General features: G+C 36.3%; 1 protein-coding gene across 4 annotated transcripts; it reads right to left on the bottom strand.

Annotated features, from left to right (window-relative positions):
* Window positions 1-613: 613 nt before the first annotated feature.
* On the bottom strand, window positions 614-18,929 carry LOC114293409 (disease resistance protein RPM1). 4 transcript variants are annotated; one of them, XR_014344497.1, is made up of 4 exons: window positions 16,177-18,929; window positions 6,714-6,802; window positions 6,287-6,555; window positions 614-1,054 (listed from the first exon to the last, which is right to left on the bottom strand). XR_014344497.1 is itself a non-coding variant. In XM_082894717.1 (1 exon), exon 1 carries the CDS (start codon window positions 18,722-18,724, stop codon window positions 15,938-15,940), a length of 2,787 nt encoding a protein of 928 aa, XP_082750843.1. In that variant the 5' UTR covers window positions 18,725-18,915; the 3' UTR covers window positions 15,676-15,937. The 4 variants fall into 4 exon arrangements, 1 of the variants encoding a protein (XP_082750843.1); XR_014344499.1 differs by having other exon boundaries at window positions 6,287-6,598; window positions 17,095-18,915; XR_014344498.1 differs by having other exon boundaries at window positions 6,287-6,598; window positions 16,177-18,915.
* Between the last annotated feature and the right edge of the window lie 4,077 nt (window positions 18,930-23,006).

Genomic DNA, 23,006 nt, shown 5'->3' on the forward strand with positions numbered 1-23,006 from the left:
TAGCGACTAAAATTTTAGTCACCAAAAGGTTGGACATTAAATTAAATTAGACCCTTTTTGGCAACCAAATTTTTAGTCGCCTAAAGTCCCACATTTTTAGCTACTAAAATTTTAATTGGCAAAGAGTTCTTCTTTTGGCTACTTAAAATTTAGTCGCCGGAAGTCCCACATCTTTGGCTACTAAATTTTTAGTTTGGCGACTAAATTTTTAGTCGGCAAAAAATTCCTCTTTTGGCAACTAAATATTTGGTCGCCTAAAGTTCTACTTTTTTGGCTACTAAAATTTTAGTCGGCAAAAGTGTTTTTATCCTTTAGTTTTTTGTTTTTAGCTATGACATATTTTAGTCATGTTTGATTTTTTTTTTTTTTTTTTTTTTGTTATTAAACTTTTAGTCACCAAATGTCCTTTTTTTTTTGCTACAAAACTTTTAGTCTCCAAATGTCTTTTCCCAATTTCTTTTTAGCTACAATTGTTTAGTCGCCAAAAACATGATATTATGTTTTATCACAAAATTATAATTTCTGCACAACTTGTCTATATTCAATGCAACCTGTAATATGTATATAAACAAAATGGTACATACTATCAATCATTCCACAATCTACATCCATATACCAAAAATAAATAGCTTTAAATGTCAAAGTCCATACAAATCAACTATTGTCCAAACTAAAATAATAATTCCATACAAAATATATCATATAAAAATCAAAGCCTTCCGTATATAAAAAATACATTTACTACCAAGCAAAATTACCATTTGGCATGGTACATATTACCATTGTAATCTGTACCACGACAAAAGGTGATATATGTACCACGACAAAAGTTTTCTATAGACCATGACAAAACGTCCTATATATACGCCGACAAATGGCATATATGTACCACGACAGTCATTATCTGTTGATTGCCAAAAGTTTTCTGTATCAGTAATAATGAACTACACAAAAGCTGAGGACGACAAAAGTATTATATTAGTTCTACACAAAAGTGAAAATTCTTCTCCGTACACCAATATGGATTATCCACAAGTCTACGCAACAAAGGCATCTACAAAGAAAAACAAAAAACGAAACATTAGAATTGGTTACAAAATATCAATTCAGTTAGCCATATGGAACATGTTATAACATGCATTTAAGGTAGAACAATCGAGAAATGTCTTCTTGAAAATAAAAGAAAGTACATATATATATATATGTATCATGCAATATTTATTCCAACCAATTGCACAAACAATGTAATATGCAATTTTTTCGTCCTATAAATATATAAAGGCAATTATTAGAATATGTAGATGTTATTTTCACAAAGTTGTCGCTTTTTAAACTAAGTGTTACGAGTTTTTTGACTAAGTGTAAGGCATATTCGGGGGCTGTTATGAATTTTCGCCCCCGAAAAGCCCTTTTTCGAGTAAGTTTTTGGCTCTAACTCCCAATTTACGGGTTCGAATTACGTTCCGTCAGTTCTCACAAGTCCTATTTGTCATGGCGAAGCTATCCGTGTGAGTCACACGGTCGTTCGGGGCTGTTTTGAATTTTCGCCCTTGAAACGCCATCTTTCGACTAAGTTTAGGGTGTATTCGGCTCTAACTCCCAACCTATGGGTCCGGATTACATTCTGTCAGTTGTCACAAGTCCTATTTTTCATGGAAAAGCTGTTCGTGTGAGTCACACGGTGGTTCGGGGGCTGTTTAGAATTTTCACCCCCAAAACGCCCTTTTTCGACTAAGTTTAGGGCGTATTCGGCTCTAACTCCCAACCTATGGTCCGAATTACGTTCCGTCAGTTCTCACAAATCCTATTTGTCATGGCGAAACTATCCATGTGAGCCACACGATCGTTCGGGGGCTGTTTTGAATTTTTGCCCCCGAAACGCGCTTTTTCAACTAAGTTTAGGACGTATTCGACTCTAACTCCCAACCTACAGGTTCGGATTACTTTCCGTCAGTTTTCACAAGTCCTATTTGTCATGGGGAAACTATTCGTGTGAGCCACACGGTGGTTTGGGGGCTGTTGTGAATTTTCGCCCCCAAAACGCCCTTTTTCGACTAAGTTTAGGGCATATTCGGCTCTAACTCCCAACCTACGGGTCCGAATTATGTTCCATCAGTTTTCACAAGTCCTATTTGTCATGGAAAAGCTATCCGTGTGAGCCACACAGTCGTTCGGGGGTTGTTTTGAATTTTCACCCTCGAAACGCTCTTTTTCGACTAAGTTTAGGGCGTATTCGGCTCTAACTCCCAACCTATGGGTCCGGATTACATTCCGTCAGTTGTCACAAGTCCTATTTGTCATGGGGGAACTGTCCGTGTGAGCCACACGGTGGTTCGGAAGCTGTTTTGAATTTTCGCTCCCGAAACGTCATATTTCTACTAAGTTTAGGGCATATTCAGCTCTCTCCCAACCTACGAGTCTGAATTACGTTCCATCAGTTCTCACAAGTTCTATTTGTCATAAGGAATCTATTTGTGAGAGTCACATGGTCGTTCGGAGGCTGTTTTGAATTTTTGTCCCTGAAAAGCTCTTTTTCGAGTAAGTTTAAGGCGTGTTCGGCTCTAACTCTCTACCTATGGGTCCGAATTACGTTCCGTCAGTTGTCACAAGTCTTATTTGTCATGAAGAAGCTATCCATGAAAGTCACACGGTAGATCGGGGGCTACTTTGAATTTTCACCATCGAAATGTCCTTTTTCGACAAGTTTAGGGCGTATTCGGCTCTAACTCCCAACCTACGGGACCGGATTACATTCCGTTAGTTGTCACAAGTCCTATTTGTCATGGGGGAACTGTCCATGTGAGCCACACAGTGGTTCGGGAGCTGTTTTGAATTTTCGCCCCCGAAACGCCCTATTCCTACTAAATTTAGGGCGTATTCGGCTCTAACTCCCAACCTAGGGGTCCGAATTACGTTCCATCAGTTCTCAAGTCCTATTTGTCATGGCAAAGCTATCCGTGTGAGCCATATAGTCGTTCGGGGGCTGTTTTGAATTTTCGCCCTCCGAAACGCCCTTTTTCAACTAAGTTTTGGGTGTATTCGGCTCTAACTCCCAACCTACGGGTCCGGATTACATTCCGTCAGTTATCACAAGTCCTATTTGTCATGGGGGAACTATCCGTGTGAGCCACACAGTGGTCCAGGGGCTGTTTTGAATTTTCGCCCCCGAAATGCCATTTTTCAATTAAGTTTAGGGCGTATTTGGCTCTAACTCTCTACCTACAGGTCCGAATTACATTCCGTCAGTTGTTACAAGTCCTATTTGTCATGGGGAAGCTGTCCGTGAAAGTCATAAGATAGTTCGGGGACTGTTTTGAATTTTCGCCCCCGAAACGCCATTTTTCTTATCATTAATAATACTCACCTACATTATATAACCCGAGTTTTTCTTAAGCCTGAGATTATTAATAGTTCCATTATTTTAATATAAGAACTCAAGTACAATGCCTTCTCTGTTTTCTTTTATTTTCTTGTTCTTTTTAATATTTTTCTTAAATTGTCCAAACACATCCTGAGATAGCTCAAGAATAAGTTACTATGCCAATAAAGCTGATGTTTGTTAGTCAGTCTGAAGTCATTAATAAAATTATTAACTTATTGACGAGAATAAATGCTCAGCAATTGTTTAACTTAAACCACAATTGCAAGATTCAACACATCAGATAATCCCACATTAAGAGTTGTTGAGCATTTTGCAGCCCATGAAGAAATATATTAGAGATGGAAAAGGACATTCAGCTTCATAAAAAAAGCTAAAAAGAAAAGAAAAGAAAAGCGAAGCAAAGAAAAGCATATGAGATTGAAGTGAAGAATGCAGAAAAGGAACATCCCATGAAGATCCAATGGAATCTGAGGACAAAAACATCTAACAGGCTAACACAATCACCTCTAATGGAAAGTGTTTTAAAAAAGATGATTTTTACTGTCTGTTCAATCATTTGTGGATGGGGTCAATCAATATACATCCCATGACCAGTTGGCCCCAACCATTTTACATTTTCCAAAACTTGACATTTATTGACCCCATCCTTCTTTAGAACAGGGAACATAATCTTCTGGCAACCTGTGTCGTCGAAGTTAGTAACATTTCTGGCAGCAAATTAACAAAGGGTCAACTGTGCTAATGTCTGATTCTAATGTAATAGGTTCTTGGAGAGCCTATTGGAGATAAGGATTTGGATTAAACAGGATGGGTGAGAAGTAGCATGAAGATGACTCACTGTTTGGTGCAGGTGCTATTTGGAAAAAACTGTTTGATCAAAGTATGGCTATGTATATCTCTTTTTGAATTCATTTTACCTTGATATGGTAATGGAAACCGTTCTAAAATCATATAAATGACGTAAAAAACAGAACTAGTTTTATTCATGTGCCTTGGGGTTTGTGAGGGAAGAAAGTTCAGAGGGTTGTGATCATTTAGGCTTCACACAGTTGTTTCCCAGCATTACCAACACCATAGATGTTATTGTTTTGGACTGTTTTTTTTTTTTTTTTTGGAACTAGTTTTAGACTGTTATTTTCCATGGCCATTTTTTGAGGGACTGCAAACCTACATAGATACATGCATACATACAACATATAAAATATCCATTATTGGCTGTAATTTGTTAAAAAAAAAATCAAGATAACCCCTCACAACCACACCCCTTAAAATAAAGAATAAATCAAAGGTGGTGTCATTTCTCCTCGCCCCTGAAACGCCCTTTTTCGAGTAAGTTTAAGGCATATTCAGCTGTAACTCCCAACCTATGGGTCCGGATTACATTCTGTCAGTTGTCACAAATCCTATTTGTCAAGGGGAAACTTTCCGTGAGAGCCACACGGTGGTTTGGGGGCTGTTTTGAATTTTCGCCTCTGGAACACCCTTTTTCGAGTAAGTTTAAAGCATATTCGGCTCTAACTTCAAGCCTACGGGTCCAAATTACATTCCGTCTGTTGTCACAGGTCCTAATTGTCATGGGGAAGCTGTCCGTGACAGCCATACGGTGGTGAGGGGACTGTTTTGAATTTTCGTCCCCGGAATGCCATTTTTCGACTAAGTGTAAGGCATTTTCGGCTCTAACTCCCAACCTACGGGTCCGAATTACATTCCGTCTGTTGTCATAGGTCCTAATTGTCATGGGGAAGCTGTCCGTGACATCCATACGGAGGTGAGGGGACTGTTTTGAATTTTCGTCCCCGGAACGCCATTTTTCGACTAAGTGTAAGGCATTTTCGGCTCTAACTCCCAACCTATGGGTCCGAATTATATTCCGTCTGTTGTCACAGGTCCTAATTGTCACGGGGAAGCTGTCCGTGATAGCCATACGGTGGTGAGGGGACTATTTTGAATTTTCATCCCCGGGAAGTCCTTTTTCGACCAAGTTTAAGGCGTTTTCAGCACTAACTCCCAACCTACAGGTCCGAATTACATTCCGTTTGTTGTAACAGGTCCTATTTCTAAAGATGTGCTAATTAAGGTGTTTTGTCAAGGTGCTATGTGTTTTTTTTTTTTTTAAAGTTTATCATTTAATGAAATTCCATTGTTGCCATAACATAGGAAATTTCAATCAGCAAATATTCTCGCCGCTCCTCTTATTTTTTTACATTATTAATTAATTAGCCTACTTTGTGTTTATTATTACTATTGTTTTCTTTTCTAGGATTTTTATTTTCTATATTTTCTAGGTGGCACTAGTCCTTGGGGTATGAGGGGTGCCCACACAATGTCTTGCAATGATCTTAGGTCTGACACAATATGAATGCAAGGTTGATCTTCAGGGCTATTAAAAGTTGTACCCTCTCTAAGGAATATCATTCTTTGGACTTGTGCCTTCACTAAAAATGTTGTTCATTACATTAGAATTCTCACTGAAGGGTCCCTTTTCCTGACAAAAAAGCTAATTTCAATCAGTAGAGGGGAAGTCTTTCGATGCATATGAAGTAGAGGCAGAGCTGCAGCCATTCACTCAATACTACTCGCCCATATGAATAGTCCTTATAATGCAAGTCAAAATTTTGCAACCTTTGTTTTAGTTTTGCCACAAATTATGACAATCATGGACTGCTAATGTGTTGCATTTGCATCTAAGCAGTGGACAAAGCATTCCAATCTAATATAAACCTTCTACGACCAACCAAGAGGTTAAGTGAGATGAGACAAAGCCTCTAGTGATGCAACTGACCTAGCTATTCTTAATAACATTGTAAAGCAAAGTAATAATTGTACAACAGCAAATGAAGGGTCATCATCTAGAGCTCAAGACTAGCATGTTGTCAGATGAGGAAGCAAAGATGGAATACCTACCACATACATGCGCTCGTTGATAAGAAAATCTTCAAGTTCGCGTACGTTTGTCACGTCCAACTCTTGCATCAGTATATCATAGGGCAAAACCTGGGATAAACCTATGGATTGTCTGCCACCAATGAGATGAGTCACCCTTGTGAAAATGCATGCTACAGATTTTGATTGGCTATGCCAGGCCACAAGCTAATCAAATTGGTTTTGCCAGCAAAGTGATGATTACATTGCAAATAGAAACCCAAGCTCCGAAAAATAAGCACCATGTAGTTCTGAAAACGGCAAATTTTAGTAGCCCTTCCCTTAACTCAAACACTGAAGTTACCAAGATCACTCATCAAACAAGTGAATCAATATATTTCAAACAAATAACCATCAATTTAAGTCAACAAACAAGTTAAAAAACATTTGAAAGTTTAAAAACAAATACCTTGTCTGTCTCAGCCAGTGTTAGCACAGTAAGTTGCTTTAGCTTGAGGGTTTGATCAGGAACCAACTGAGGAAGACAACCAGCATTACCTAAAAAATGTTCCATACCAAATTTCAGTCACAGTATTTTAAGCACCCAATCCATGAAACTGCTTTCGAGAGAGAAGAATCTATTAATAAATCAAACTGCTGATGTTTATGCTTTTAAGTCTATAGTTTTAACTTTCTAAATGCCTATTCATATACATTATAAAAAAGTGACAGAACCTTTCTTCCCATGGACCTTAGGTTGCATGAACAACCCTTTTGTGCTTCAAAATTGACCACCTTTGGAAACAATAATGGGACAAAGACATGCTTAAGTAGATGGAGTTAATTTGAAAACTCTTGAAATTGAAATTGAGATTGATTTTCCCATAGGTTAGTAACATTGATGAAGTAATAGCATGACGGCCTACCTGACCTTAAAGATGGAATTGTGTATCTTTTACCATCATCCAACTCTTGTACATTTCCGCTTGTCTTTTAGTTTTCACTTATTTGCAACATAGATTAAAATTTGGCAACACATGCTTTAGGGATTGTATTCAAAAGTTAGGGTGAAACAACTAACTATTTGGACTATACAAGTAGAACGTAAACAATGAGAGAAGTAAAAAAGAATGAGCAAAAATCTTTTTGTCATATTTATAAGTTTTCAAAAAAATATTTTCTGTTTTAAAAAATAAAATAAAAAATTATATGAAAATAATGAGAGGTTGATTTTTTTTATCCCAACAAACTAGCCTTTAGAAATTTTACAAAAATAAAAAATAAAAAACCATATTCTAAAACCAGACAAATATATATAAACATGTCAAGATACAAATTGATAAGATACATCAACCGCATAAGTTGTTTACAGTCACAGTCATTTGCAAAATGTTTGTAGGGATGAGTATTTCACTGATATGGTAGCAGATTGTTCTTTAATCATTATCAACACCCAATTTCTTTTTAATGATTATTCATGTGGAAGTTACTCATTCTCCTTTCTGATAAATGTTCTTAACTCTCTAGTCCTTGCTAAGGTTCTATTTTTTTCATGTGTCATAGTAGGACCACACATAAACTGTGAAGTGGCAAGCATGGTCATGCCAAATTATTGCTGCAAAAGAAATATGAATATGGAGTTTAGTGAATGCCATTTAGAAATTTCTGCAAAATTTGAAAATTTGCTTTTCTTCCCCTCTCCCCCTTAAATCCTTAATAGCTTGAAAACAGACATGGATATCTCCTTTCCATGATTTTGAACAGGATTTGAATGCTAATTAAACAGGTACCTTTTTCGCTAAAGTAAATTCTTTAGTTCATAACTAAATAAAACACTAATAAAGCCAAAATTGTACCATTAGGTGAACAAACTATGTGGTGTACTAGGATCCAATAACTTACTGTAAAAAATATATTGATAGAGATAAATTGTATGTATTATTGATTGATTAATTGATGTGTTATATTGCAAATCAGAGTGGCTCATTATATAGGAGAGGGTTTGGGTAGTAGGTGAGGAGTAGGTGAGGGTAAATTGGTGGTAGGTGTAGTAGGTGTGGTAGTAGGTGGTGGTAGGTGTAGGTAAATTCTAACAGCCCCCCGCAAACTCAAGGAGGATAGAAACTAACCAACTTGAGTTTGAAGAGAGGAACAAAACAAGAAAATACATAAAAATAAAAAAAGATAGGAGACACTGTATGGTCGTGTCAGACCGTTGGTGAAGACACTGTATGGGGTGTCATAACGTTGTAGAGGACACTGTATGGTGGTGTCATAACGGTGTAGAGGACACTGGATGGCGGTGTCAGACCGATGTAGAAGACAGTTTATGGGGTCATGTCGGACCGTTGTAGAAGACAGTTTATGGGGTCATGTCGGACCGTTGTAGAAGACAGTTTATGGGGTCATGTCGGACCGTTGTAGAAGACAGTTTATGGGGTCATGTCGGACCGTTGTAGAAGACAGTTTACGGGGTCATGTCGGACCGATGTAGCAGGACAGTTTACGGGGTTATGTCGGACCCTTGTAGAAACTAACCGGAATCAATGTCGGGACAGTTTACAGAGTCTTGTCGGACCCTTGTAGAAACTAACCGGAATCTATGTCGGGACAGTTTACAGAGTCTTGTCGGACCCTTGTAGAAACTAATCGGAATCTATGTCGGGACAGTTTACAGAGTCTTGTCGGACCCTTGTAGAAACTAACCGGAATCTATGTCGGGACAGTTTACAGAGTCTTGTCGGACCCTTAAAAAATCGCATCCTCAAAAGGTGTGCCCAATTTTTTTAAAAGGCGTGCCATCAAAAGGCGTGCCCACTTTATCAAAAGATGTGCCATGAAAAGGCGTGCCAGTTTGTCGGGCGTCAAGAGGCGCGTGATGCGCGTGGCTGCCTCGGCTATAAGACAGAGGCTGAGGCTAAGGCAAAAACACCTGTGAGAGATATTCTGAGAGAGATTTCTGAGAGAGATTCTGTATAACACTCTGTTGCCTAGAAAATGGCTTCATCGTCTTCCCGCGGGCTGCTCACCCTCTTTCCCGACCTCAACGAGTCAACGAGAGAGAGAACTGGTGCGGTGGCACGGGAACCTCAACCAAGCGCCCCGGAGTTTGCTCCGTTGAACTTTCCGATGCGGTCGGTGGAGCAAAGAATGGCAGTGCAGTCGGATGTGGAGGCCAATCAGTATACTTTGAAGGCATGTGTGGAAAGCATGACGGCGGTCACAAACCTGTCGAACCGGCTGCAGAGTAGGACAAATGAGGTGCAGCATTTAAACTCCCAGCTGGCTCTGCTCCAACGCATGTATAAGGATGCGCGAGCAGAGATAAGTGTGCTTAAGGCAGAAAATAAGGAACTGAAGCGGAAGGCCACCGTGATGTTCCGATTTGGAGGTCCACCATATGCTGTAGTGGAGGAGCAGGGTGGAGTGAACGTGCTCGGTGGAGTGGGAAACACGGAGGCAACACCGTCAAGGACCGCCCAGGACGAAGGCAAGAAGAAAAGACCGGCGGCAGAGTAGAGAAGGGATAAAAAAAAAGTCCCGCCTGTGGGTGGGTGTTTGTGAGTGATGTTTTTTTTTTTTTTTTTGTGTAAAAGTGTGATCGGGGTTGATCCCGGAGTGAAGAAATGACAAGTTTGTGGAATGAAAACCGAGTTGGTTATGAATGGTTTTTTTTTTTTTTTTTTTTTTTTAAATTTTTTGTTTTTTTTTTTTTTTGGAATAAAATCAGCCATCATTCAGTAATGCAGTTGCTAAAGAGAAATATTAAAAGAGAGTGGTGGAATTTAAAAGAAATGATGGGAAAGAAAAATAAATGTGGATATTTAAAAGAGTGTAAAAGTAATTTGAAGAAAAAAAAAAAAACAAATAAAAATAATTGATTTTAAAAATCAAACGTGATAGGAGGAGAGAGAGGGGACAAGCCCATGTGATAAAGTGGAGGGAGAGCTGGATAAGCATATGAGCATGTTTTGTGCTGTTGGAGATTGGTTTAAAAATAAAATATGGGATATGAGTGCGCAAAAGGTGGTGGATGATAGGTTGAAAAGTAGACATAGTGGTTGGTGTCCTTGAGTAGAGAGAGAGAGCTCCGGCGGCTTCGAATTATGCAGGCGTCTTACTTCCATACATCAAAGTAATGCGCTGCCTGATAGTATAATCACAATTTATAAGACAGCTTTCTCTTCTCTCTTCAACTGTGCAGGAACAGAACAAACAAACACCATTCCATCCATAGCAGATCTCAGATCCAGAGTCCCAACTCATTCCAGATCTCCGAATGTTGGTTCGTTGCTCTCAGTCTCAGTAGAGCTCACCACGGAATCCACCGGAGAACTCAAATCCGAGCCAAACCCATATGGAAACTCGTTGGGAAAACAAAACCCAGAAACGACCTCTCTGTGTTTGTGTTTGGTTTTCATGGTGTAGGAGTAGACCCTTTTGGGTTGCTGCTTTTTTTAAGATTCAATTATAGCCTCCCAGTAGTGCTTGCTGGCTGTTCAGGACCCCCAAAGCCCCTAAAACCCCCAAATCTAGGGGAGAGAAAGAAAGGGGAACGAGAGAGAATGATGCAGCAGAGAGATGGTGGAATGAGTCTTTGTAAAATGAGAAGAGAGTGAGCTTCGGATGGGCACCGCAGAGAGAGATTCTGGAACACCCATCAATCGGAGGGTCTCTGTTTCACGCAGGTTGGGGATCGGTGATTGAAACACTGCAATTTGGACACTCGATGGTGGTTCTTCCATTGATAATCGATCAGGGTTTGATGGTTGAAAAGGGTTTGGCGATTGAAGCGGAGAGAAGTGAAGATGGGTCGTTTAGCAGAGACGACATAGCTAAGGCTCTGAAACTAGCTATGGTGTCCAAGGAAGGAGATGAAATGAGAGCTCAGTTGAGAGAAGCTGCGAAGATGGCTGGCCATCAGAAACTGCATGATGGTTAGATCCAATTTTGGGTCTTGGGCTTGGAGGAGAGATAAGAAGGGAGGGTTGTTGCCATTGTTGAGAGAAAGTAGACTATAAGAAAAATACACAATATTGTGATTTCCTCTTTCTCTCTAAAACCAGTTCTTTGCATGTTGTTAAATATACATAACTTTCCAATACTAGCTTTTGACTCTCAGACATTATATCATGCATCATTGTGATAAAAGTTCATCATTACAAATCGGAACATAGATATGATATGAGTAATTTGTGAGAAGCTAACTCATGAGATTTCTATGATGCATGAATTTTTATTTTATTTTTAAAATGTAATAACTTAATTACTTTTCCAGTCCTTTCTTAGCAAATCCACTCCTCTCTGTGCACTCCAAAAAAAAAAAAGAAAAAAAAAGGAAGATAATTAAAGAAAACATACACCTTTCTTGTACATTTTCTCACTGTATGTACGAGAACCATATTCAAGCACATACTGCACGATAATTACATATTAGTAGATATGAATATGGTGAAGATCATATTTCTTTGATGCCACTTCCTGCCATCCCATTAGGAGTTTGGCAGGATTATTTGTTTTATTTGTGTTTTTTTTTCCCTTTCTTCCTTGCATATGCTTGTGTACACTTAAAAAAAAAGAAAAAGAAATGTTAAATAGGGTGAACAAGGGTAATGTAGGGCAATAATACTGATCCTTGATTTTTTTCTCACGTGTTAGAAGAGGGTAATGTTTTAAGTTTGAAAAATGTTTTGGAATCTAGTGTTTCTTTGAAAGTGAATAATAATAATAATAATAATAATAACAAACCCATTTCAGAAATGAGCAGTAAATGCACAAACCCATTTCACAACTCGGGTTTAGGTCCTAAGTTAATTCCTCTGCAATGAAAAAATCACTACTGAGATTACATTCTTAACTCTAGTTTGGGGGACAGTTATCATATGGACAAACCCATTTCAGAAATGAGCAGTAAATGCACCTGAATCAAGCATATAAACCAAGACAATGATGTATTGAAATGGGTTCGGCTGAGAGCGAGATTGAGAGAATAAATCAACTGAATCAAGCAATCAAGTATAAATCAAGCATATAAAACCCTAAAGCCACAATCAGAAAAGGGGAAACAGATGGAGAGAGAGAGAGAGAGAAAGCGAGAAAGTGAGAGAGAGAGAGACTATGAGCAAGAGAGAGATAGACAGACAGATACACCAACAACGAGAGTGTGAGCGAGGGAGAGAGAGATAGACAGACACACCAAGATCGAGCGAGGGAGAGAGAGAGAGAAAGAGGGAACCTGTGATCTGCGGTTGTGCTGGTGGTGCTTTGTGATGGTGGCGATGGTCGTGGTTGTGGCCGTAGCCGTGGCAATGTCTTCCGTACAGTGGGCTGCGGTGAGATGTTTGTCTCTTTGGTTTGAATGTTGTTGTGTGTAATAGAGAAAGGGGCCGACATCACTAAAAGAGTCCGCGCGCGCGCCCTAAAAAATTTAAAGATTTAGCGACTAAAAAAAATTTGTCGGCAAAAATGTTATTATGGGCGACTATCCTATTTGGTAGCCATAGGAAAATAAACAGCGACTATTTTTTTGGTCGCCAAATGTATATTTGGCTACTAAATCTCCATTTGGTCGAAAAAGGTTTGTATTTGCCCACTAAATTTTTTAGTCACTAAAGATTAACCAAAAAATATACCTAGTTTTGTTTGGCTACTAGCATTTATTTTGTAGGCAAAAATTCATATACAATGACTAAAAAAAAAATTTAGTAGCCTAAAATTGAAACAAACGGCGACTAATAAATTTTTTAGTCGCTAAAAGTATCACTTTTGCTGACAAAAAGGTAATTTAGTCGCCAATAAATAATATTTCCTGACTAAAAAATTTTAGTAGCTAAAAACTGTACCAACGCCGACTAATACATATTTTAGTCGCCCAAAGTCAACTTTTTGGCGACTAAATTTTATTTAGTCGCCAAAAGTGGTCGCCAAATGTGCAAATTCTTGTAGTGATTGGTCAAGCATATCAAGTCATCAAGTTCCATAATGGAACTTCCGGTACCGGGTAACATATCTCATACATGGGCCACGGTATTGTTTCCCTCGGGTGAGGTCTGTGCCACGATATTGTTTCCCTTGGGCAAGGGCCTGGGCCGTATTGTTTCCCTCGAGCGAGGGCCTCATGACCATAAACCACAGTATTATTTCTCCTAGGCGAGGGCCTCTGCTAAAGATACCACAAAGAAATTTCAAAGAATTGGATCATCATTCATATAATCACAAAATAGCCTTTTGTATCATTCAGAAACAGTTCATATCATATCATAATGTTCAGAAAGTATTTCATAGCGAACATAACTTTACTAAGTTATTACTCACAGATAGCTGCAGAAGCAGATCAGACAGACAACGAACAGTGAGGTAGAGAGAGAGAGTAGAGGAAAGAAAGAGAATAGAGAGAGAGAGGGGGTTAAGAATTAGGGTTTGAAATCAGTGTATAACGTGTATCACATATATATATATATATATATGGATGGTAGTTTAGTCATTTTATACGAGTTTGTCCTTATGGACAAAATATTTCAACACCTGGATCTACGGACAAAGAAAATTCAAAATTGAATTTTTCACCCCCAACACCCTTCTCTATATTCATTATCCTCACAAGACTTTATGGCAGAAAATGAAATTGAAAAAAAAAAAAAATCATGATAAACTATCTTTACCCTTATTTGACAGGTTAGAAGCTATGTTTGGCATGCCCATTTGGGCTAAAATAGTCATATAGGACAAAATTGACTATCTTAGCCCTGGTTTGGGAGTAATTCTATTTACACATCACAATTATTCTCAGTTCACACCATTATCTCATATTTTTTTATTACCATTATATCCCTCAATGAAATTACCTTTTAAGGACAAAACCCTAAATTTCATCAACACCACACCAGACACCACCATCATCAACACTAGCCACCGGCACCATCAATACCAATCACCGGCTCTCTCTTCCTCAGCCTAATTGTTGTCCCTGTCGCCTTTCTAGCTCTATACCTGCCTTCACCACCCTACAAGTACCACTAGGCTCGTTGACCCACCACCATTGCACCTCCAAACCTTAACGAGCCATCACCATCGTAACTCACCTCCGATCAGCGACCGATCACGCTCAGTCCACAAAAAGAGATCTGTGTTTGAAGAGAAAGAGAGATATATGGCGCTACAACAATGGAATCGTAATGGGTAGAGGCTACGGTGGCTGTACATCATGGCTGTAGGAGGCTGCGATGGAGGTAGAGCAGAGACAGTAGGAGCTCCGATGGTAGTGAGGCAGCGAAGGTAAAATATGGTAACTGGAGGGGCTGGGTAAAAGGCACGAGGAAATGAGTATTGAGATGAGGAGGGAAGAAGAGTAGTTGTTGGCTATCGACGATTGGTAGTGGACGGTGAACGGTGGCCAAGGGTTATAGTTAGGGTTTGTTGGAGGAGATGAGAGTAATATGGTATCATATAAAAATTGGGGGTGTGTATTGAGATAAAATCAATATATTTAATTTGTGTATGGTGTATACTGAGTAAATGATGTGTGCTGAGAGAATTGTGATGTGTAAATAGAATCACCCCTGGTTTGGCTATTATTTTGGGGCTAAAAAAGCACAAAATGACAAAATAGGCTAATAAGACAAAATATCACATCCAACCCATAATCATTACTTTTCTCTCACAAAAGTCAAAAAAGTCAAAAAAATCTAGACCAAACGATGCTAAAAAAGTCCCAACACAAAAAAGTTGACTATATTAACCAATGCCAAACAAAACTTTAGTCAAATAGGACAATGTCACATCCAAACTATAATCATTTCATTTTTTCTCTCACAAAAGTCAAAAAAATCAAAAAACCTATCCAAAACAAGACTTTTTAGTCCCAAACTAAAAAGGCCAAAAAGTTAAAAAGTCAACCCACATTCCAAACAAAGGCAAAATGTAAGGTGATTCTCTATACACATTACAAGACTGCAAATGCAGAAAATGAAAGGAAGAAAAACAAAAGTAGCAAATACGATACAACACACCTATCTTTCTTGAGGTTGTTCTCTTAGTTCTATCATAAATTTATTTTTTTTTCCATTTATTTTTTTGTTAATATAGTCATTGTAGAAAAAGCATACAAAACGACACAAAAGTACATGAATACAACACAAAATTTGAATTTAGCCCCCTAAAAATGCTTGTTAATAGGGCAATTCTTAAAAATCAGAAAATCAATGAAGATTAGGCCTATTTTAGGAAGATGGTCAAAAGCCAAAAACTAGTTTTTAACCTATTTTGGGTCACATCATCTCTCTACTTTTTTACACGTTTTTTTCAAATTTTTTTTTAAAAAAAAAAAGGCCAAAAAACCAATTTTTAACTAACTTTCCAAAATAATCCGTTTAACTTGTACAGATACTAAATTAAATCATTACAATTACAAAATAACCAATTGCAATTCTAAATTGGAATTTAATAAAGTTGCTCGTATAATTTTTTTGGGATCAATTAAGGAGATTACATATTAGATTTGCAAGCTGCCAAACTATAAATAAATAAAAAAGAAATACAAAATGAAAATTCTAAATTACTGTGAGAAGTAAAAAAAAATTTAAAAAAAATCAATTAACAGGAACATGAAAAAGAAACGGCACTACACATGATTTTGATCAATCTAGTCAATTAAACACTAAAAAACAAAAAAAAAAAAACTTTTCCTTTCTCTCACTAAAGATATCTTCCTTTCCAATAACTATCTTTTGAGTCTTCAATCCATACTCTAGGGATGTGTTTTGTTTTCCAATAATCCCCACCATGTATGTTTTGATTCAACTTAGAAACTAATCTATCAGACATGTCACTTAGCTCAAGAAATTTAAGATTGAATAGATGTTCAATGCCTGAGGGCAACTCCTCCAACAATTCACAATCTACGATAATTAGCTCTTCAAGTCGAGACATCGTACCTTCCTCCATTGTCAACCATCTCAATTCTTTTAAGCTATTAAGGCATAAGTACTTGAGTCTTTGAAATCTACCAGCCTTGAAACACAACCCCTCCCCTTCATATGCTTCATTAACAAGTGAGAAAAAAACCAGATTGGGCAAATCTTGAAGGGATTTCAGTGGATCATTTCTTAACTTGCTCCACCACAAACATAAGCGTGTGAGGCCATGAAGAGAAGTTATCCACTGCGGCAACTTCTCTAAACGTCCATTCAAGTATAGTCGTTGAAGAAATTGAGGAGCTGGAGATAGAGATTGCAGATCAAGGATCTCATCCTCTTCTATTGAAGTTACATCTAATGAGCGAAGGTTGCTTAGCTTCTCAATGGATGAGCAAAAACCCACTCCATCTTCTTTTCTCAACTTCAAAATTCCCAACCTCCTTAATTGGGTTAGCCTTCCTATCACTTTCACTATGGCGCTACCGTTGACATGGTTTGCCTCTAAGAAGCACAACTTTTGTAAGGATTGTAGGTCTCCTATCTTAGATGGTGCCTCAAAACCATGTTTGTGGTGAAATGGACGATAAATATGCCCAATTTCATTACGATATAGCAAAAGATGGCACAACTTTTGGAGCCTTAGAATTTCAACGGGCAATTCCTTCACATACGTGTTTTTAAGATCTAATGTCTCTAGGTTCCAAAGCAATCCAATCGAGTTTGGAAGCACTTTCACTTGTGTTCCTCTCAAGCTTAGATACCTTAGATGGAACAGCTTGACCACATCGCCTGGAAATCTCTCCAAAGAAGTACTTCTCAAGTGTAGAACTTTTAACAACCTCAACCCACCATTGAACAATAGAGGCATGGAGGACTCAGACATGGGTTCATCCTCCCCAAACATAAGCAAACAACGTAGTTGAGGGAAACACTTACCTTGTGGTATATTTGGAGAAGTATTATGGATTGATAGTCGTCTAACTTTTTCAGGCCACCTCACATTTCCTTCATCTGTTATGGCTAGAAAGTTCTGATCTCTTGACTTTGAAAGAATGATTTCACGCAGAAGGTCATGTATACGACAACTTTTAATCCTTTCATACTTGCGCCCTGCTACTTGAATCAAGTTTCTATTAAGAAGCTCATAGAGGTAAGCCTCTGCAACTTCCTCTAGTGTCTTTCCAAATTCTTTAACTTCCACAAATCCTTCTGCAATCCACAATCGAATCGAGCTCATCCATTCAATCAAATGATCCTCTGGGAAACTACTCAAGTACAAGAGACAAGACTTGAGATAGTAAGGCAAATCATTGTAACTTAGCAACAATATTTTCTTCATATCACTGCCTTCAACTTCAGCACCAAGACTGCGATTCACCAACTCCCATTCATCTACTCTTCCCTGGTCCTTTGAAGCCAACACCCCAGAAATGACCACAATCGCCAGGGGCAAGCCCTCACATCTTCTCAGGACACTTTTCGAAATTTCAATTAAATGTGGAGGGCAATCCTTCTCCTGAAATGTCTTCTTACAAAACAGAGTCCAAGACTCTTTTGGAGACAAAGCTTTCATTTCATAGATGTAACCATGGAATTCTCTACAAGAGGTAGAAGCAACATTACCGATACGTGTTGTGAGTAGCACACGGCTGCCACAGTTGCGGTTTGGCAATGCAATTTTGATAGCATCCCATGCCTCTACGCTCCAAATATCATCTAGGACTAACACGTACCTACTTTCTTGGAGGAATTCCTTGAGCACTGCTTTCAGATTATTGTTGTCCATGGTTTCGAACCTGTGAGGGAGAGGTCGTCTAACTTCATCAAAGAGTTGTTGAATCAAACCTGTGAGGATCTCTTCAATATTAAATGATTGAGAAACAGTGATCCAAGCATGGGTTTGGAATTGTCTCTTCACTTCCAGGTCGTCATAAACTTTCTTGATGAGGGTGGTTTTACCCAAGCCCCCCATTCCCACTACAGAAATCACTTTGAGTCGAGAATCACCGTCAAGGACCCAATCAATGAGTTGTTGTTTGGGCTGGTCGATGCCAACAAGATCAGCTTCTTCTAGTAGAAGTGCATCACCTCTTCGATCATACCATCCGCCATTGTTTGCCACATTGGAGCTTGAGGCTTGCACTGAGGTACTACTGAATTTGTAACCATACCTCTGACGTCTCTCTGCAATATCGATGACTCTGGCTTTGATGTCCTGTATATCAGAAGCAATTTGACGACGAGCTTTCATGTTCTTAATTTGATAATAGATCTTACAAATAGATCCATAGAATCCACGATGATGATGATGACGAGCAAAGCGAAGCATAAATTCATCAAGAACGTCGTCGGTATCGAGAGCGACGTCTCTGACTTGCTTAACCCATGCTTGGATCTCTGGATCAGTGTCTTCAATTGCATCGGCAACCCTCAGGAAGGCACTCATGCTCTGAAGCTCGTCTCTGATGAACACAATTTCTCCCTTAACTCTACCCAACGATTTCAGCTCTTCTTCAATCAAGCTTCCAAGCTTTCTAAGCAAGAAGGTCACCGCACTCTCTGCCATATTCTCTCTCCTTTAAAGGTTGAAACACGTCTCGCCTGTGTAGTAGTAGTAGTGTGTACTGATCTGATGAGAAGTGGATCGATGTGGTTTTCAATGGAGAGAGAGAGAGAGAGAGAGAGAGCAGGGAGTAGAGAAAGAGGAAAGCTTCAAAACGTGTTTCTGCCGCCTGCCCAAGTTGACTCTAAAAGCATCTCAAGGACTCTACAAAAGATAAGACGGTTTAGTTATTATTATGAGCTGTTTCGGGAAGTTGGAGTTTTTTTTTTTTAATATTCTTAAAAAGAAAAAATTATTTACAGAATTTATTCACTTTTTAAATTATTTGGAAAATTAATTTATTTTTTGAAATCGTATTTTAAAAATGTAATTTTGAAATTGAAATTACATTTTTAACATGTAATTTCCTTTTGAAATCGCAGATTGAAAATGTAATTTATGATGACATGGTGAAATTACATATTTAACATGCGATTTTCAATTAAAATCACATTTTCAATTTCAAGATGAAATTGCATGTTGACAATGTAATTTCAATTTTAAAATCGCATTTTCAAAATATTATTTCAAAAACAGGTTAGTTTCTCAAATAGTTTGAAAAGTTAGTCAATTTTCTAAATAGTTTTTTTTTTTAGAATATTAAAAAAAAAAACTCTGGGAAGTTGAGGTTTGGAATTTTTTTAGCTAAAATAGTCATAAAAAATAAAATAGATTTTTTAGTTTAATAAGATAAAACATCACATTTAATTCATAATCATTACGTTCTTCCTCTCATAAAAGGTCAAAAAGTTCTTCCCAAACGAGACTTTTTAGTCTCAGATTAAAATAGTCAAAAAGTTAAAAAACCAAAAAGCCAACCCACTTCCCAAACCAACCTATACCAGGGGTCTGGCTTTCCTGCTTTGCATTAGGTTATTCTGAATAAGTTTTTTTTATAAATAAGGGTTAATTACACTAATAGTTCATATAGTTTGGGACTTGTGTCGCTTTGGTCTCTGACTTTTCAATTGTGACACATTTGATCATGAATTTTGAATTTTGTTCCAAATAAAGACAATTGAAAAAAATCATTAGATTTTTCAAGAGTAAAATCGTCAATTTGATAAAATATAAACTAATTTGACAAAAGTAAATGTCAAAAAAATATTTTTAATTTTTTTAAAATTATTTTTATCCACCAATGATAAAATTATGTAAAATTAATAAAAATTAAATGATTATTTTTTTTAAATTAATTTTACATGATCATCATCCAAATATATAATAAAAATTAATTTGGTAAAAAAAAATGTCTAAAAGATTTATCAATTTTACATAATTTTATTTTTAGTAGGTTGAAATAATTTTTTAAAATTCAAAAATATTTGTTTGACATTTATTTTTGTCAAATTAGTTTATATTTTATCAAATTGACAATTTTACCCTTGAAAAATCTAATTATATATTCAATTGTCCTTATTTGGAACAAGATTCAAAATTTAAGGTCAAATGTGTCACAATTGAAAAGCCAGGAACCAAAGTGACACAAGTCTCAAACTAATAGGGACTATTTGTGTAATTTGCCCTATAAATAATCTTGCAAAAGTTTGAATGAATGAATGAGTAACAAATCCCAAAATCTATTAATTGGATAATTTAGGTCTTGTTTGGTAAGTAATAATTTTTGTTTACAAGTCAAAAAGTCATTAAAAAAAATCAAAAAGCCTATAACTTATACCAAAAAGTCAAAGATTCAATTTTTTCTCTACTTTTTTCATATCTTTTTGTAAAAAACTAAAAAGTCATTCTAAATATGCAAGTTTTTTTTATTTCATATTTTAGTTAAAAAGTTACTGAAATAGCATGTTCCCAAACGAGGCCTTAATCTTAAATCAGTGCAAAATTATTGCGTCAAAAATTGAATTGGGAATGTGTTGTTCGGACTCATAGGGCTTATTACAAGTTTTTTTTAATCAACTGAATCATTTATTTTGTATTGTTGAGTTAGAACACAACGACTATATGAAAGCGAATTTTTATTTAGATACAGAGATACCATTAAGTATAGAAGGAGACTCCAAAGAACACCTGAAGTTTGGAATCACACACACTTGAGCACTTGTCTCCACTTCTTGTTATTGTGTCTTGTACCTTCCAAATGAGGTCACTTTTCTTTATGTAGTCATTTACCTCCTCAATAGATGGCTAGGATTATTTTGATTCAAGAGCTATTATTAACCCTTTAGAATATTCTAACATATACTTATATTTTTCCAGTATTCTAAAATTCTTTAAACTATTCTATAGTAGTACTTTCTATACTTCTAAAATATTCCAAAACCTTCTAGATTTCTCTAGATTTCTACAAGCTTCTCTAATATTCCGCAACCTTCTACAATGTTCTACAATCTTCCAGATTTCTCTAGATCTTTCTAAAGTGTTCTAGATCTTTCCGAAGTCTTTTAGATTATTCAACATATGTAATTAATAGCCTAGATAATTCTAGAAAAGTCAATGATGACTCTTAATATGTACAATCACCCGTATATATTATTCATATAAAAAATTAAGTCGATTTGATATTCCTAACCTATTCAATTTATTGTATTTGTTACTAAAAAATTGGATAGTCTATTTTTAAAAACATAATTGTCATTCATTTTTTTAAAACAAATGCCATAAATTAAATAGAGTATGATTATCGGATTTACTTAATTTTTTTGTAAATGATATTCTCAAAGGGCCTCACAAAATAAATAATTTAGATTATTAAAACAGGAACCATGATGTGTCCCATGATCTAGAGAGAAGTTAGGTCCTTCAAAATTATTGTAGAAAAACTTAATCCATAAATCTCATATGGGAAATGTTGGTCCATTTAGTTAGAAGAGTTTTCTTATGAACAATTATACCTTTTTATTTTGGAAAGTTATATTTATTTGATTTAGTGCGATTTGAGTTTAAGTGAATGTCCTTTTGTGATTCATTTTTAAATTTTTTTTTTATTTGTTTCTGGGATGAGAATGAAAAGGTGAGGTGTGAAAGATTCTTTTTAAGGGATTGGTGGCTGAAGTGTTGGTTGTCGAGCATAAAAATCTACATTTTTATTAGTGTAATTTTCTGGTGTTATATTGGAGTGTTACATTAGTGTGCTACGTTTGGAAAAGAAAAGTACACTAAGGAGTTTTTGTGTGTTACGTTATGTTATTCAACTTTACAGAAATTCAGGCTGTGTCTGGGTTGTAATTCAAACCATGATTCCACACCTGTTATCAACCCTCTATTTGCTTACAGTTTTCAAATCACGATTCCAAATCAATTTCAAAACACATTTTGAAAACATGTTTTGTAAACCATAGAGTTTTTGAATTTTTGGTCTACCCAGTCGTCCGCCTAAACAGTTTTTGAATTTTTAGATCTACTCGGTCGTCCGACCAATTAGCTGGAATATTTTTTTTTTTTTTTATAGCAATTGGCATCTGTTATCTACAAAAATTAATTATATTTGTTTTTGATATTTTTTTAATATAGAAAATATTTTTTTGAGACCAAAATGACAAATCATTTGGACATTTATTTAAAATTAACAAAAAAATTCAAATAAAAATTAATTTGTCACAATAATTTTTAAAAAATAAAAAAATATTTTCAGAATTTTTTAAATTTTTTAAATAAAAAAATTATTTTTGTCAATAATTATTTTTTTGAATTGAATTTTAAAAAGAGTTTGGTTATGAACTTCGAATATAATTTTCAATAGAATTTTAAGTTGTATGTTCGGTTATGAATTATAAGTTTTTGAATTAAGTTTTAAAAATTATTTTCAAAACTCAAAATTGAATAACTTTTCACAAACTCAACAATCATTTCAAAAATTCAACACTTAATTCAAAATTCAATTTAAAACTTTTTTCAAAACTCATAACCAAACATGTTTTTTCTTTTCAAATCATAATTTCAAAACTCACAAACTCAAAATACAACTTCATACTCAAATTATAATTCTAAACACAAACCCAACGCTACCTCAGTTTGTCATATTCTAAAAAAAAATTGAGTTATCTATTCAATTACATCATTTGACAGTACAAACAAGTTCACCTAACACCGAATTTTGAATTCATATACATTTCAAGTTTTGTAATTTGTTTCCTTTCCTTTTGTTTTCATATATGGTTGTGGTATTTTTATTTTATAAATACCCAAACCAATTACCTCAACCTTTTGGACCCTACAAGAAAGATTGTAGCCTTTGTTTATACCATTAATATTATGTCATACGACTTGAATGATTTTTTAGCAATCA

This window comes from Camellia sinensis, chromosome 11 (genome assembly GCF_055761805.1).
Source record: "Camellia sinensis isolate YWXY chromosome 11, ASM5576180v1, whole genome shotgun sequence".
Taxonomy (NCBI): domain Eukaryota; kingdom Viridiplantae; phylum Streptophyta; class Magnoliopsida; order Ericales; family Theaceae; genus Camellia; species Camellia sinensis.